Source organism: Kogia breviceps, chromosome 3 (genome assembly GCF_026419965.1).
Source record: "Kogia breviceps isolate mKogBre1 chromosome 3, mKogBre1 haplotype 1, whole genome shotgun sequence".
NCBI lineage: Eukaryota > Metazoa > Chordata > Mammalia > Artiodactyla > Physeteridae > Kogia > Kogia breviceps.
The window spans coordinates 183,220,624-183,236,327 of NC_081312.1; the positions used below are offsets into that span (position 1 = coordinate 183,220,624).

The window sequence follows — 15,704 nt, forward strand, 5'->3', positions numbered from 1 at the left end:
CTTGCTATGTGCCAGGTACTATTCCTAGCACTTTTTTTTTTTTTTTTTTTTTTTTTTTAGTGAAAGAAGGTTTATTCAGGGAGACACACTCCACAGACAGACTGTGGGTCGTCTCAGAAGGCAGGAGACGCCAGGGTACGGGGTTGCCAGGTTTTTTTTAGGGGTGGGTAATTTCAGAGGCTAATGTGTGGCAGGAGTATTTCCACCTGTGTGGGGGAAGGGGTGGGGCTTTCCAGGAATTGGGGCCCCGCCCACTTTCGGCCTTTTATGGTCAGCCTCGGAAGTACCATGATGCCTGTGGGTGTGTCATTTAGCTGACCTGTTACAATGACGTTTACTGAGGCTCAAAGTCTAGTGCAAGTCGACTCTCCGCCATTTTGGACCTCACCTGTAACTATTAACTCACTTAGTAAATGAAGAGGAGATTCACAGTAAGAATACATATGTCCAGTACAGACGTCTTGTCTTAGCGTCTTTCTTATATGCAAATGAAATATTAGGACTTCATAATTTTCAAATCAGAGATGTAAACGGAGGGTCCTTTCTTTTCTGCTCTGCCAGATGGGTATACGGTCTCTCTATGTGCAGGAGGAAAAAGCTATCTGATATCAAGTGACTTTTCCCCTCCTCTAAACCCTACTTCCCCTCAGACCTTAGGAGAAAAAGAACGCTCACGGAGCTTACAAAGAGCGTCTCTCAACCAGAGTGAACAGCAAATTAAGAGTGTCTAACCAGACCCCTGGTGGAAAAACATAAACTAAAAATCAGTCCATGAATGATTGTTTTTCATGATTGCTTCCTAGTAAATTGATAAATACCTGGCCCGCGTCTATAGCCATGCCACGTAAACCACGAATGGAATCACAGCACTTAGTGCCTATAATTTAATGAACGTATTATTCTACACCGAGGATGAGCCAAGAGTGGGCAGTTTCCTTTAACAGCTACAACAACGAAGCCGAAATTCCTAAGTCCGAGTTCTGGGTGGCACCTATGGCGTCTGACGGACAAGGCACGGACCCCCTGGCAGTGGGGTTCTCTGCCGAGCTCAGCCAGTAACCTCGGGGGCCATCGGCAGCAAGTCACTTAACCTCTTGGAGAGGGCTTGGCTTCCTTCCACAAAATGAAGGCAGTAATGCCCGCCCTTCCTCCTTCCCAAGTGTTAAGAGGGTCAAATACCAGTAAGAGGACTCTGCAAACTCTAAAGCATTATAAGAACACGAGGTATTATTATTATTATTCACTGCACCCTGATTCTGCAACCTCAGCTGAATCTAAACTCCTCTCCTCACCTTTGTATAAAGAGAAACACAGGATTATAACATCTCGACTGTAAGAAAGAAAAATTTTAACAATCAATGAAGCAGTGTCGGGAAATGTATCCTCCTGTCCATAGATAAGGAAGGTGCTTTGGATACTATTTCTACACTACACAGAGAGAAAAAAATCAACCATATTACAATTGGCCTGCACAGTTCATGCTAGCTGTGCAAACAGGTCCCTTCCCGCTCAACAGAACGGAAATCAAATTTTGTTGGAAACAAAATACAGTAAAGCCAAGACTCCCTTATTGCAACAATTAGCTTCGCAATTACTGCGCGAATAGATATGCGCTAATGTAGGCCACCGGAAGGATGTATTGAAACAATAAAACTTTTTTTAAAACCTAAACTATAGAAAGAAATTAGAAACCAGCTTCTCCTATGTAATCCTATAAATGGCAAACCCCTCCCTCGCCCTCGCCCACCCCCCCCTTTTTCAGTGCCTCCTCTTCCCAGTTTCCCTTCCCCTTCAGCAGACTCACCCCAGGTTCAGGTGCTTGAGCTTCTGAAGGCTGCTGATCTGCGTGGGCAGCTCCTCCACCTGGTTATTAAAAAAGTTAAGCACTTCCAAATTCTTCAGCTCTGCTATGTTTGGCGGCACAGCTACGGAAACAGAAACGCTGAGTGTGAAAGCAGGAACATTTGTTTTCCTTTCAAATGAGACAAAGATGAAACTCCAGCACGACCATCTTGTTCACGTATATACATCTTACTTAATTTCTGTGGGTGTTTCGTAGGTAGTGGCTCACCACCCGGGAGACAAGGAAATGTTTCTTCAAAGGGCAGAAGAGAATTTCTGTGCCATAAACAGTCTATAAGTGAACATTGCAGAGCATTATATACTTCTATTTTTTTAATTTTAATTTTTTTCCTTCCACTTTTATTGAGATACAATTGACATACAGCCCTCTATAAGTTTCAGGTATACGGCATAATGATTTGACTTACACACAACACGATTATCGCAATAAGGTTAGTGAACATCTATCATCTCACAAAGGTACAAAAGAAAAAAAAATGCTTTTCCTTGTGATGAGAACTCTTAAGATTTACTCTCTTAGATGTAAAATTATACTTTTATTGTTGTCACGTAATGTCTACTATTTGGTTTCCTCACATCTCCACCAAAAGAAAGTCAGCAAACTGCAAATCCCTTCCCGAGTGATGTATCATCAGCTGTTTCAATAATCTGTGATCTGAAGAGCTGTTCTCTTAACACTGGACTCAACCACAATGATTTCTAAACTCAACCGTGAACGAGGAAACAGTCAACCTACTTCGTTTCTGATTTTGGCCTCTGGCCTTTGCACGTTGATCAATACACACCCTCCCCCTTACATCAGATTAGCAACATACCACACAGCACTGATATACAGCCGTATGAAAAACCAATCGAGTAGCATGATATGAATATGAGTATGCAGGTCCAGAGTGGTTTATTTTATAAACCATGGGGGAGCTGAAAGGTTCCTCCCTCCCGGGAGTATACACCTGCCAATACAAATGTAAAAGCCAAAGGCAGCTTTCCCTCCAAAGTACTCTCAGCAGAAAGCTTTGCAATAGACTGTACTTCATCTACCCCATTTGCTGCTTCAGTCTTTCTACAAACACTGGTTACGGGCCACCAGCTCATCCACGGTTCATGTAAACTCTTAATACCAAGACTATGCAGGTAACTGAAACCACGGACAAGGGCCGTGGGTACAAGAGAAGAAAGTGTTATGTCTTATGTCAGTACCTCTTCTCCCCATCCCAACACCCCCTCCTCCAGGGGTGCGCCAGAAGACTGGGGAAACGTGGGGGCACCTGGCTTAGAACCACGACCAAGGTGTGCGTAGCATTTCCAGACAGACACCTGAGATATTTAAGAAGACAGCCATCCCAATAACTCCAGTGGGTAACTCTCAGGGGAACAGAAATAAAGTGGCGGGCACGCAGCTCGTTACAGTTCTGAGTCATCATTTCCAGCTTTATGAAAAGTCGAAGGTATCGATGAGCTGATTGCTTTTAGAGGGAAGCAGGTTTGGTAAAAGTTGAGAGAAACACATTTGCTGGAGGAAGGGCTTGTGAAGATCACCAATCAGTCTGAACTAAGACACCTGGGAAGAGGCAGTGGTCCGGATGGAAAATGAGCGAAGGCGTGGATTAGTTACTCACTGTCTTAAGAGGCTGGTTGTGAGGACGGAGATAAAAGTGCAGCTTTTAGCGGGATAAGCAAGGCGGCTGGGGACAGGCTGCGGCACCGCGTCCTCCGACGCCAGCGTGAATGTAGGTGAGCCCTGCCCGTACGATGCGGCTGCAGAAGCATATGTCTTTAGGTGTGTCTGTCATCAATGACACACCCTTGCGGGAATGAATGGTACCCACTTTGTGTGAAGGACCGCGAACAAGTTCATCAGGCTGTACCTACGAGGTTTCTAGGTGTTCCTTCACCTGTTCGCTCTACCTGGACCCTGAAGTGTGCAAAGTGCAAATCTACAGATGATTACAGCCCTGCTCAGAAACTTCACCCTTTCCCCGTTCACCCTCCGGCTACCGCTAAGCTTCTCTCCCCATGCATTCATCTGATTAGTCTGAAGAGCAATAAAGAAAGTTAGGGCAACCAGGAGAAAATGATGGTCTCCATTTAACCACAAACCAAGAATAATGCAGCCAGGATTACTGCCACCTTCCTGGAGTTCCTTTGCCAATGCAATTAAACGCTGGTCCGAAGGTATCGCCTTTTGTGACAGGATGAGAGATTATTTCACTCTCCTTGCTAAATCAGTCCAATTTAAAGCCACAAATTATGCTAAATGTGATTCAGGGCTTTGTTTTGTGGACACAAACAATAACCCCACGTTCAATTTACTCAACCTCTCCCAGATTTTTGGTGCGCATGTGAAATTTTTGCTAAAGACGCCATTCAAACGAGAAGGGGAAAAACTTACACAGTTAACAGTCTTCCTCAACTACAGAAACCAGCCCCCCTCCCCTGCCATAGTTAAATCCAAAAGAAATTAACCTTCAGACCTGTCTGGATGGGATAACCTTTGCTCTTTCAACAAACATTCAGAGAATGCTATTTCTCGTGCACAGAAGCATAAACTTTTAGCACCTAGCGTTTCAATACTTTTGGGAAAATGTAACAGAGAGGCGTGCTATTTAAAGACAGTAAGTTACAAAGGAAGGGGTATCAGAGTCATCAATGGAGACAGGTCTAGTGCTTGGAAAGCAAACTCATCCCAACAAAACTGTCCATAAAAAAACAACCAGTTAACAATGTGAGTAACAGCTGGGCAGTAACTAAATCATATACACAGATCCACAAACAATTTACGAAAAGCTATTATAAAAAGGGAGCAGCAATGTGTCACCAGTCAGAATATCCTGGTGGAATTTTCAAAACAGCTACGTGACATGCTAACAAGAAGCAGCATTTTAAAATATAACCAAGTAGGGGCTTCCCTGGTGGCGCAGTGGTTAAGAATCCGCCTGCCAGTGCAGGGGACACGGGTTCGAGCCCTAGTCCACGAAGATCCCACATGCCGCGGGGCAACTGGGCCCGTGCGCCACAACTACTGAGCCTGCGCTCTAGAGCCCGTGAGCCACAACTACTGAAGCCCGTGCACCTAGAGCCCGTGCTCTGCGACAAGAGAAGCCACCGCAGTGAGAAGCCCACGCACCGCAACGCAGAGTGGCCCCCGCTTTCGGCAACCTGAGAAAGCCTGTGCAACAACAAAGACCCAATGCAACCAAAAATAAATAATAAATAAAAATAAATAAAATACAACTAAGCAGTGAGCATCAACATATTTTTTTTATCATGCAACTGAAATGTTCCTTTTTCATCCATCTGTCCAGCTTCTGACCACGACCCCCCAGCAGTACACACGCAGCCCACAGAGAACAAGGAGCTGAGTCCACAAAAGAAACAGAGGGGCCGCGTAATGGAAGGACCCAGGAGGCCTGGCCTGCTCCTCCCGGGCTGGCTTTGTACTCCCCGATCAGCCCTGAACTCGCTGTGTGTCCTTAACTCAACTCACAACCTCTCTGGGCATCCATTTCCTCCAGTAAAAAAAAGACTGGATGATGACCATTTCTACATTCCCTTCCACCTGGCTTTAGCATTCTAGGATTCTAAGAGCTGGACTGCGAAAATCAATGATATGGATTTAAATAATGCAACAAACGGGGCCCTCAGTTAGGAAGCTGAGCCATGCAGAACTTTGCTTATGACAGAGAATTCAGTATCATTTTCTGTCTAACCAGTGATGGCTGCTTCAATTTGGAGAATTCAGTTGCTAGAGGAGGTTGCAGAAAGGCCCCTAAGGACTCTCAGGTGTGCCCTGTCTCCTACATGCCACTCTCTGCTTTGGTCAGAGGATCGGTGAGTGCTGGGGATGCTCTAGGCCCAGAGCACCTGCTGTGTTTGGAAAAGGGGACAAATGTGGCGTCATGTCACCCCAGGAACTACGTATGCCCAGAGACTGATCTCGTCGTGTCTTCTGGCATTTGTAATTATTCAGACTAACAAGCCCAGGAAGACCCTCCCTTCCTTCAAGTCCTTCTCAATCTAACAACCTGAAAATTATTCTAGAATTTCTTCTAGAGAACCACGTACCAGCCCAGACTCAGCAATCAGCCACTGCACGGTTTCTGAATGGTTCCACGACAAGAAACCTGAAGTGCCTGGGGGGCTCGGGGATGGCGGGCAAAGCAGGAGGCACTGGATGGACACAGGAGACAGACCACAGGTCCAACCCTAAGAACCCACTGACCCAGCGTTACTCGTGAACAGCACGTAACTCCTCCTAAAAGGACGTGTATCTGTCCTTATCGGTTACGCGCAGGAGAGGTACAGCCACCGGACGCTGCACGGATGAAGCGTATTCACAGAATCAATGTCACCTTCAGGAACATGCTTCCCCCACTAGCTAACAGCAGCCAACCGTTTCTCCAACGTAAGAACCTAAATCGACTATTGTTGTAGCAATTGGAGCTTCGCTCTAAGCGCATTTTGTTCTAGGATATACAGTTAACGACTGCACAATCAATACCGTATTTTCTTAAAGGCTTTTAAGAGTTCATTCACACAATGATAAACAGCAGGAGATGCTCTGGGGCTGGGCGGGCCAGGATGCAGCCGCTAGTTATGTGTGGCTATTTCAACTTAAATCTAGAGTGGGGGGACTTCCCTGGCGGTCCAGTGGTTAAGACTCCACGCTTCCACTGCAGAGGGCACGGGTCCGATCACCGGTCAGGAAACTAAGTTCCCGCACGCCGAGAGGCTCGGCATTAATGAATGAATGAATCAATCAATCAATCTAGAATGGGTATGTGAGTTGGTGTAGCCTCTAGGGAAAAGGAGTACGGAGGTTCCTCAAAAAATGAAAAAATAGAACTATCATATGATCCAGCAATTCCACTTCTGGGTATTTAATCCAAGGAAACAAAATCACTATGTCCAAGAGGTATCTGCACCTCATGTTCCCTGCAGCATTACTCACAACAGCCAAGGTATGGAAACAAACTAGTTGTCTGTTGACAGATGAATAAAGAAAATGTGATACACAGACATTCATTCTCTCTCTCTCTCTCTCTCTCTCTCTCTCTCTCACACACACACACACACACACACACACACACACACACACACACACACACACACACACACACACACACACACACACACACACCAGAATACTATTTAGCCATAAAAAAGAAGGAAAGCCTACCATGGGCAACAACATGGATGGACCTTGAGGGCATTATGCTAAGTGCAGTAAGTCACACAGGGAGAGACAAATACTGTATGATCTCACATGCAGAATCTGTAAAAAACAAAACAACAACAAAAACACACCAGAAAACCTCAAAGCAAAAGAGATCAGATTTGTGGTCACCAGCAGTCCTGAGGTGGTGGGGTAGGAGGTGAGGAAACTGGATAAAGGTATTTAAAAAAAATAAAGAAGAATAATAAATAAATTTAAACCTAGATTAGTTGACATGAAATACAATCAGTAATTCAGTTGCTTGGTCACAGGGGCCACATTTAAAGACCTTGACAGCCTCATGTAGCTCGTGGCTACCATACTGGAGAGCACAAGTACAGAACATTCCAATCACTGCAAAGTTCTGCTGGACAGCGCTGCTCTAACACAGGGGGCCTCTGGAATCGAATAAGAAAGGGGGGGAGGGAGGGAGGGAGAGGGAGGGAGGAAAGAAACAAATGAACTTATCTGCAAGACAAAAACAGACTTAAGAGATATTGAAAACAAACTCGGGCTCCTGGAGGGGAAATGTGTGCCTGTGTGTGGCAGACGCACGTGATGACCACACCCACCCACCACTATATGTAAGATAGAGAACCGACAAGGACCTGCTGTAGAGCACAGGGAATTCCGCTCAATCCTCCGTGACAAGCTCCACGGGAAAAGAATCTAAAAAAGAACGAATGCGTGTATATGTATAACTGAACCACTTTGCTGTACACGTGAAACAACACTAAATCAACCGCACTCCAATAAAGTTTTTAAGATAAATAAATAAAGCGGTGGGCCTCAAACCCTCATGTACATCAGAATTACCGGAGGGCTTGTTGAAACACATATTGGCTGAGTGGGGGGCGGGGGGCCTACCCCAGAGTTGCCGATTCAGTAGTTTGGGGTGAAGTCCAACAATCTGCATTTCCAACCAGTTCCCGGGGGACGGTGCCGACGCCGGTCTGGGAACCCTACTTTGGATCAGAAAGCTCTGAGGTCAGAGGTGACATGAAGATCACGAACCCAATACGTTATGTCCCTCACGGCACACACCCACGTGGGATCAGATTATAATAATCAATCGGATCCCATTAGGACTCCTCTGCCACCCCAGTGAGCCACTGAGACTAGGGGCCGATAGAACGGGGAAAACAACAAACACGGAAGACACTTCGGGTGGCGAAAGCACCCAAGCCCGGGGCTGCCATCAGGCCACTTCCCGTCACCGTCTGCTTTCCCACGCGGCTCCTTCCCGCGAAGTCCGTGCGGGGTGCACGGATGAGGCTTCGGGGGGTGGGGGGGAGGTTGGAAGCGCCGAACGCCCCGGCCCACCGAGCCAAGTCGCCCGGCAGCAGCTCGTCACGCCCGCGTGAGCTCCCACGGCGGGGCGCCACTCGCTGCGCCCCGGGCCTTGGAAACGCTGCGGGCCACTGCGGAGCAGCGGGCGGCAGCGACGGCGGAGGGCCCCCCCCCCCCCCGGCTGGCCTGCGGCCCCCGAGGCAGAGAAACAAAACCGCGAGGGCTGACGGGCTCCCAGCAGGCACCACGCGACCCACCCGGAAAGGGTCCCGCCTTCAGCCACGGGAGGGGAGGAGGAGAGCGGGCCCCAGCTGCCGGGAGCCCGGAAGCTGCTGGGACACTTGGAGGTCCTTGTCCTCAGCGCGCGCATGAGGTCTGCAGGCGAAGTCTCCCCACCGCCTCCGCCGAGCTCCCCCGACAGCTCTTTCCTACAGCACCACCCAGACTGCTGTCGGCTCTGGCGATCCCTGCCCAGGAGCGCACCTAGACCAGGGCGTGCAAACCAGGGGTCCCTGCCCGCGTGCCTCTCTGAAACCCCAAGTCAGTGGCTCCGCCGTCGCCTCCTTCACGGGGAAGCGGCGGGATGCCGGCCGCCCCACGTGCGAAAGACGAGGGAGCCTCAGGGCAGGCGCCGGATGGGAGCCGCGGCCGCCAGCGGGACCGAGACCAGCGGGACGGAGACCGGGAGGCAGCCCGCGGGGGGCACGCGCCCTGCGCTGCCGGCGCTGAAGTGCTACCGTCTCGGGCTCACTTCCAGGAACACCGAAGTGCCCCTGAGCCACGGGCCAAACGATGCCCAAAGATGCCACATGGGATAAAGGTAGAGCAAAGTACATCCAAGAGCACTGCTTCCCCAAACCTGACATATTTACACTAAAAATAGGAGATCTGAGGGAATTCCCTGGCGGTCCAGTGGTTAGGACTCGGCACTTTCACGGCCGAGGGTGCGGGTTCAACCCCTGGTTGGGGAACTAAGAACCTACAAGCCATGCGATGTAGCCAAAAAAAAAAAAAAAAAAAAAAAAAAAAAAAATGGAGATTTTTGTCTGTCGTCATAACAAATAAAAATGCCCGGTCGGATTGTTACATGCTTCTGCTGCTGTATAAAATTTCTTTAACAAAGGATACAGGGATGGTAGAAGAAAATTCAAATGGGGCCAGTTATGCTGATTCTTGAGTTACACTGCTGCAGTGAAGTTATTAGGAAAATGGCCAAAAACATCAGCATACATGAAAATGAGTGGGATTTTCTGTTAGGCAGTCAGTGAAGCAAGAAGACCATTTGAGAAGAAATGGTGAGAGCAAACACCGCTTTGCCCCTGTGTTTGGTGAATATGATATTGGGTAACAACCATCCCCCTTCACCCTGGTGGTGGGAAGACACCAAAGGAACAGAAACTCTATGAAATGTCCAACTATATGAAATCTGAATTGGGCCATTCTCGGTCAGAGTAAAAGGAAAGCCCTTTTGATCCTTGGCTACGATAGCTGGAAGGCATTAAGTCTATTCACACCACAGAGGTAATGTCTAGGCTAATTATATAGATGCCAATTCTCTCAGCAAATTAGCAATCACCATCCTGAATGCCATTTTAACGGCTGCGTGTAAAGAAGAATCTCTTCACTCTTGCAAATAATGATGCTCTTCAGAACTTTATATGCAAAAAAAAAGGTCATTTGTACCTATCGTGATTAATGACTTTTGTTTTCTGGCCAAAGACACGAGGTGGATAATGAACGAATTATACCTTAGTATAAGAATCTGAAGTTCAAAAGTATATACTGATGATACCAGCTTTATAGGTTTTATGGGATTTCCCCCAGAGCAGCTATTAAAACAGTGAATTAGGGTAGTCAGAGGTTATTTTAAAACATAAAGATTATGAAACAGTAAAGCAAATTCCCATTTAACAGGATCTACATGTTCCTCAAGGTAAAAATGAAATAGCAAAACAGCCTAAATAGCCACCCAACAATGGCCAAGATCCCCCCAATATTAGTAGCATTATAAGTGACAAAAGTGACGCTTTCAGTTAATCAATGGTACTTACTGAGCACCCACATCTAGAAGGACATACTTAGTGCGTCCTGTCATGGGCCTCCTTAAGAGTCTGCAGCTCGAGTAGTTTTACTAACCAGAACTATCCCTGACTTAATTTACTGCACACACATGCACGCACGTGCGCGCACACACACACACACACACATACAAAATGGTCCCACTTTTTCAGCCACAATGAGAATAATCAAGTATAAAAAAATTAGGGGAAAAAGTTACAAGCAAGCAGTAAGGCAGATTTTATAGTATAAAGTCTAACATGCAAAAATATCTATCCCTGGGGTCTAAAAAGTGTGTACACATAGCCAAACACATCTTCTAAGAAGCTGACAAGCATGGATTTCTGCTCCTCTGAGGATGCAAAATTTAGCTGATGTCTGAATCTTGCATTAAGTTCCCAGAAGGAACCAAGGAATGGTCCGTGCAGCTTTCAGGTGTCCTCCCACACCGTGAACTCTTTTAGGAACACACCTTCGAAATCACACTCCAGTGCAGAGGGGCTACAGCATCAACTAGGCAGGACATCAATAAACGGCTTTAATTTGGGAGTTGGGTTGGAGCAGCGGCCCTAAGAGGAAAGGCAGTGACCTTCAACGGCCTGGGAGGAGGGGACATCTAGTGAAGGATGAGAAAAGGATGGAGGCTCCTTCCGCTAGCAAAGATGCCTAAGAAGCCTGGAAACACGGAAAAGAGCGAGAAAGGAAAGATCACTGAATAGATGTCAACCAATCAATGCAGAAAGCAGGCTCAGGGACACAAAAAGAGTTATCTAGGCTCTTAAACTTTAAATATTATTATAATGTAGTATTATACACACACTCTCTCAGTCCTCCATTATTAAGAGGGAGATTGGACAAATCCAATTCTCTCTCTCTCTCACACACACACACACACACACACACACAAAACGCTTTGCCAACTGTTCACGTCTTCTTTCACAATTAACAATTACTTCAGCAAATGGATACATAACAAGGTCCTACCGTACAGCACAGGGAACTCTATTCAATATCCTGGGATAAACCACAATGGAAAAGAATATGAGAAAGAATGCATATCGATGCATACCTGAATCACTTTGCTGTACAGCAGAAATTAACACAAGATTGTAAATCAACTAGATCTCAATTAAAAAAATTTAAAAAAAAAGACTTCAGCAAGAGGGCAGCCACACGGGGCTGCTTCTCTTCCTTCCTTGCCTTACGTTTCTGTGGTGATGAAGGGGTCTACGAGGCAGAAGGAAAGGGGGTGGAGGAAGATTCCCAGGGCTGGAAAACCCACACTGTACCTCTGTCAACTCCCCTTCTGACCATGACTGTCCCTTTAGCCTTAGGGAGACTCCCTGCTCTTTCGCTTGAACAAGTGATGATTCGGGGCCAGTGTCTGGTCCACGGAGCTCCGAGATCCCCCGGAGCGGGGCGTTACTGCACACGGACGTCGTCGGGGGAGGCAGCAGGGGAACGGGGGGGGGGAACAAGCCACAGTGAGGCCCCCAACCTCCAGCTCCGGCTCCTCAACCATGTGAAGCCTGCCGCCCCCCCTGGATACAGAGCAAGGCCTCCAAAACCAACCCTTCCTTTCACACTCAGGTCATGGTCTCGGGGGATGTGGTCTTTCGAAGCTAAAAAGCTGTGGACACCTTACCCTTTGGTCTCCACACAGCTGGCGGGAAAGAAGGGCTCTGCGGAGACAGATGAGAACGCATCTCCACTTTTGGAAGGAAAGGCACGACTGGGCGAGAAGGGTAGGCACTTCCGCTAAGAATCAGGTGCCGGGGACAGAGGCTTCACGGGCGGGAAGAGCCTAAAGGCCCAGCAGAAGGTCAGACAAGAAAGTTCAGACCCAAAACAGGAGAAAATGGGTCGACGAGTTTGTTAATTCGTGGCCCGCTGGATCAGAGCGGTGTTTTGTCCTGTTAGGCTGACCGACAAAGAGAAAGAAAAACTGAAAACAGAAAGGCTTTCTCAATGTTTTACCGGAGTTGAAAACATACATAGATATATATATACACACACTACTGGCATACCTCCGCGATACTGCGGGTTCGGTTCCAGACCACCACAATAAAGTGAGTTTCCCAGTGCGTACAAATGTTTACACTATATTGTAGTCTCTTAAGTGTGCAACAGCATTATTTCTAAAAAAAAAAAAAAAAACCCACATTCTTAACTTAGTGAAAAAATACTTTATTGCTAAAAAGAGCCAACCATCATCTGCGCCTTTGACGAGTTACAGCAGTGATAGCAGAGATCACTGGTCACAGACCAGCATAATAGACTCAATAATAAAGAAACAGTCTGAAATGTCGTGAAAATTGCCGACATGTGACACAGAGACATGAAGTGAGCAAACCCTGTTGGAAAAATGGTGCTAACAGAGTTGCTCAGTGCCGGGCTGCCACAAACCTTCAATTTGTAAAGACACGAAGTATCAGCGAAGCTCCTCCATAAGGCAAAGTGCGATAAAAGGAGGTCTGCCTGCGTGTGTGTTTCACTCAAGGTTACAAATTCCTATTTCATAAAATTTAAATTGAAGCATGTAAATCAGATGGAGCTTATGAGCACTTTTTGAAAGCTATCATAGGGCTTCCCTGGTGGCGCAGTGGTTGAGAATCCGCCTGCCGATGCAGGGGACACGGGTTCGTGCCCTGGTCCGGGAGGATCCCACGTGCTGCGGAGCGGCTGGGCCCGTGAGCCGTGGCCGCTGCGCCTGCGCGTCCGGAGCCTGTGCCCCGCAACGGGAGAGGCCACAACGGTGAGAGGCCTGTGTACCACCAAAAAAAAAAAAAAAAAAAAAGCTATCATAAAAAGAATGAGTTTCACATGCCTTAAAAATCACCTTTTTGAAGTTTTGCACCTATTTCCAGGAAACATCCCCTTTAAGATACAGGATTGGTGTATCCACACTGCATATAAACTAATGTTATCCCTCCCCTACTCAAGGTTTCTAAATCTGAGCTCCATGCACCCCTAAAAAATTCATGGATGGTTTTAACAAGATCTACAAACCTGCTGAAATTATAAGGATTATGTGTGATTTTCTAGGAATCATGGACAAGCTTTCACCCTATTAAAAAAGGTGAGTTATGAAATATCAAGAACTGCTCTAAAAGAATGTATGTGTATCACCAAGTATTGCACCTTTTAGAATATCTGCTCCCCCCACCACCATGATACACATGTACACACACACTACCTAGAAGAGAGAGTCAACAGATGATTTATATAGAAACTTTTGCTAGTAAGTAAATTCCATTCGAGGGTTCTATTGTAAATAGTAAAAGACAGCCAGGACATGGAAGCAACCCAAATGTCCATTGATGGAGGAATGGATAAAGAAGATGGGGTGCATATATACAATGGAATACGACTCAGCCCTAAAAAGGAATGAAATAATGCCATTTGCAGCAACATGGATGGACCTAGAGATTGTCATAAAGAGTGAAGCAAGTCAGACAGAGAAGGGCAAATATCGTGTGATATCACTTAAATGTGGAATCTAAAACAAATGGTACAAATGAACTTATTTACAAAACAGAAACAGAATCACCGCTGTAGGAAACAATCTTATGGTTACCCGAAGTGGACGGGGGGAGGGATAAGCTGGGAGATTGGGATTGACATAGACACACTACTACATATAAAACAGATAACTAGTAAGGACCTACTGTATCGCACAGGGAACTCTACTCAATTCTCTGTAAGGGCCTATATGGAAAAAAGAATCTAAAAAAGAGAGGATATATGTATATGTGTAACTGACTCACTTTGCTGTACAGCAGAAACTAAAACAACATTGTAAATCAACTCTACTCCAATAAAAAATTTTTTTTAATTTTTTAAATTTTAAAGAAATAGTAAAAGAAACCCTTTCCAAGATCAGCTCCCCACAGTGGGTGAGCTAGGGTTTGGAAAGTGACAGGTTCCATCAGCCCGCACATAATGGTCTCCACAGCCTGCCACCTTTCTGAAATTCCCGTAAGTGAAGTCGTTCCATTTAAAAATCTATTGTGGAAGAATTAACACACTACCCTTAGCTTGCCTCCTCTTAGCACCGGGCAAGACTCCAAGAAGAGGAATTCTAGAGTAGGTACATTTGGGATGGTGGGGCCGACGTGAAAGAGATCAGAGGATGACAAGAGTCTGAGCGGAGGATACAACTGCATCGAAACCCACCTTCTCCAATTTCACCCGCTGGTCTTGGACGGTGCTGGTTCTGGACCACGGGGCCAACAGATGCTTCCATGTGACGGCCCTGCATGCTTCCTTACTAAAACCCAAAATAACCAACTCCCAACTACAGGCCATCTTTTAAGCGGTACCTAACCAATGGCACCATCGGAAAGATGCTGTTCGATTAATAGCCGTCTGGCTCAATACTGTGTAAACATTTTTTCGAATCCAATCTTTCAAATGATGGCACAGGAACAAATTGATGAATATGCACTAATTAAAAAAATAAGCTATTGATCAAAGCCTCTGTATTACAAATACATTCGTACTCTGTTAAAATGCAAACAGCAAGTTGTTTTGATACTGTCACAAGGTAATTTCATGACAGAGAGGCGATTTATTTTGCATATTCTCCCTCATAGTTTAATTTCATACAAGCCATGCACAAGAACTTTTGCATAAGGCATGACAAATAATCTATGAAAGAGGAAATAACTAGACAGTTGCCAATAGGAAGGTGCTGGAAGACTGGTGAAGGTCATTCTTATAAGTTGGGACAGTTAATTTTTCTCATTCATCTCAACAATCTATTATGTCTGTCGAAAAGGGTTTCGATTTATTATGCTTTTTAAAAACTGCTCACTATTCTTCGTCATAATTGGACATGCATATTTTGAGACTGCAATATTTTCATGTAAAACATGCTCCTTAATTCCTTTATAATAACACATACAGTAGAGATCCTATCAATATATATACATCTGCATAAAATCTTAAAACATTACATTAGCTTCCATGTGTTTAGAATATTATCTTTATAAAGAAGTTACTGAAATCACCAAAGAAAATACCCTAGTATTTTCTTGTTCATTATAATTTTGAACTCATAAAGAAGCCATAACTAATAAGAAACAGTCTGTTAAAAAAAAGAAAGAAGTTTTGCCATCGCACTTAGGTTTACTGCCTGCTTAGCCATTTCCAACACATTAAGTGACAAGACAGGGTCACAGTTAAGGCTTCAAATGGCCCGCAAAGCTGCTAATATCTCAAGGAATGTTTCACATGACAGTTAAAAGTTCAAAGTATAAAACTAAACAATTACATTCAG

At 45.7% G+C, this 15,704-nt stretch overlaps 1 protein-coding gene across 4 annotated transcripts in view; it reads right to left on the reverse strand.

The window, feature by feature from the left end:
* The window catches only part of RSU1 (Ras suppressor protein 1), a 187,950-nt gene that overhangs the window by 147,408 nt on the left and 24,838 nt on the right, over positions 1-15,704 (reverse strand). For all 4 annotated transcript variants that reach the window (XM_059059232.2, XM_059059229.2, XM_059059231.2 and 1 more), the window contains one exon: positions 1,805-1,925. In XM_059059232.2, coding sequence (XP_058915215.1) covers positions 1,805-1,925 — 121 coding nt within the window. The remainder of the gene's footprint in view (positions 1-1,804; positions 1,926-15,704) is intronic.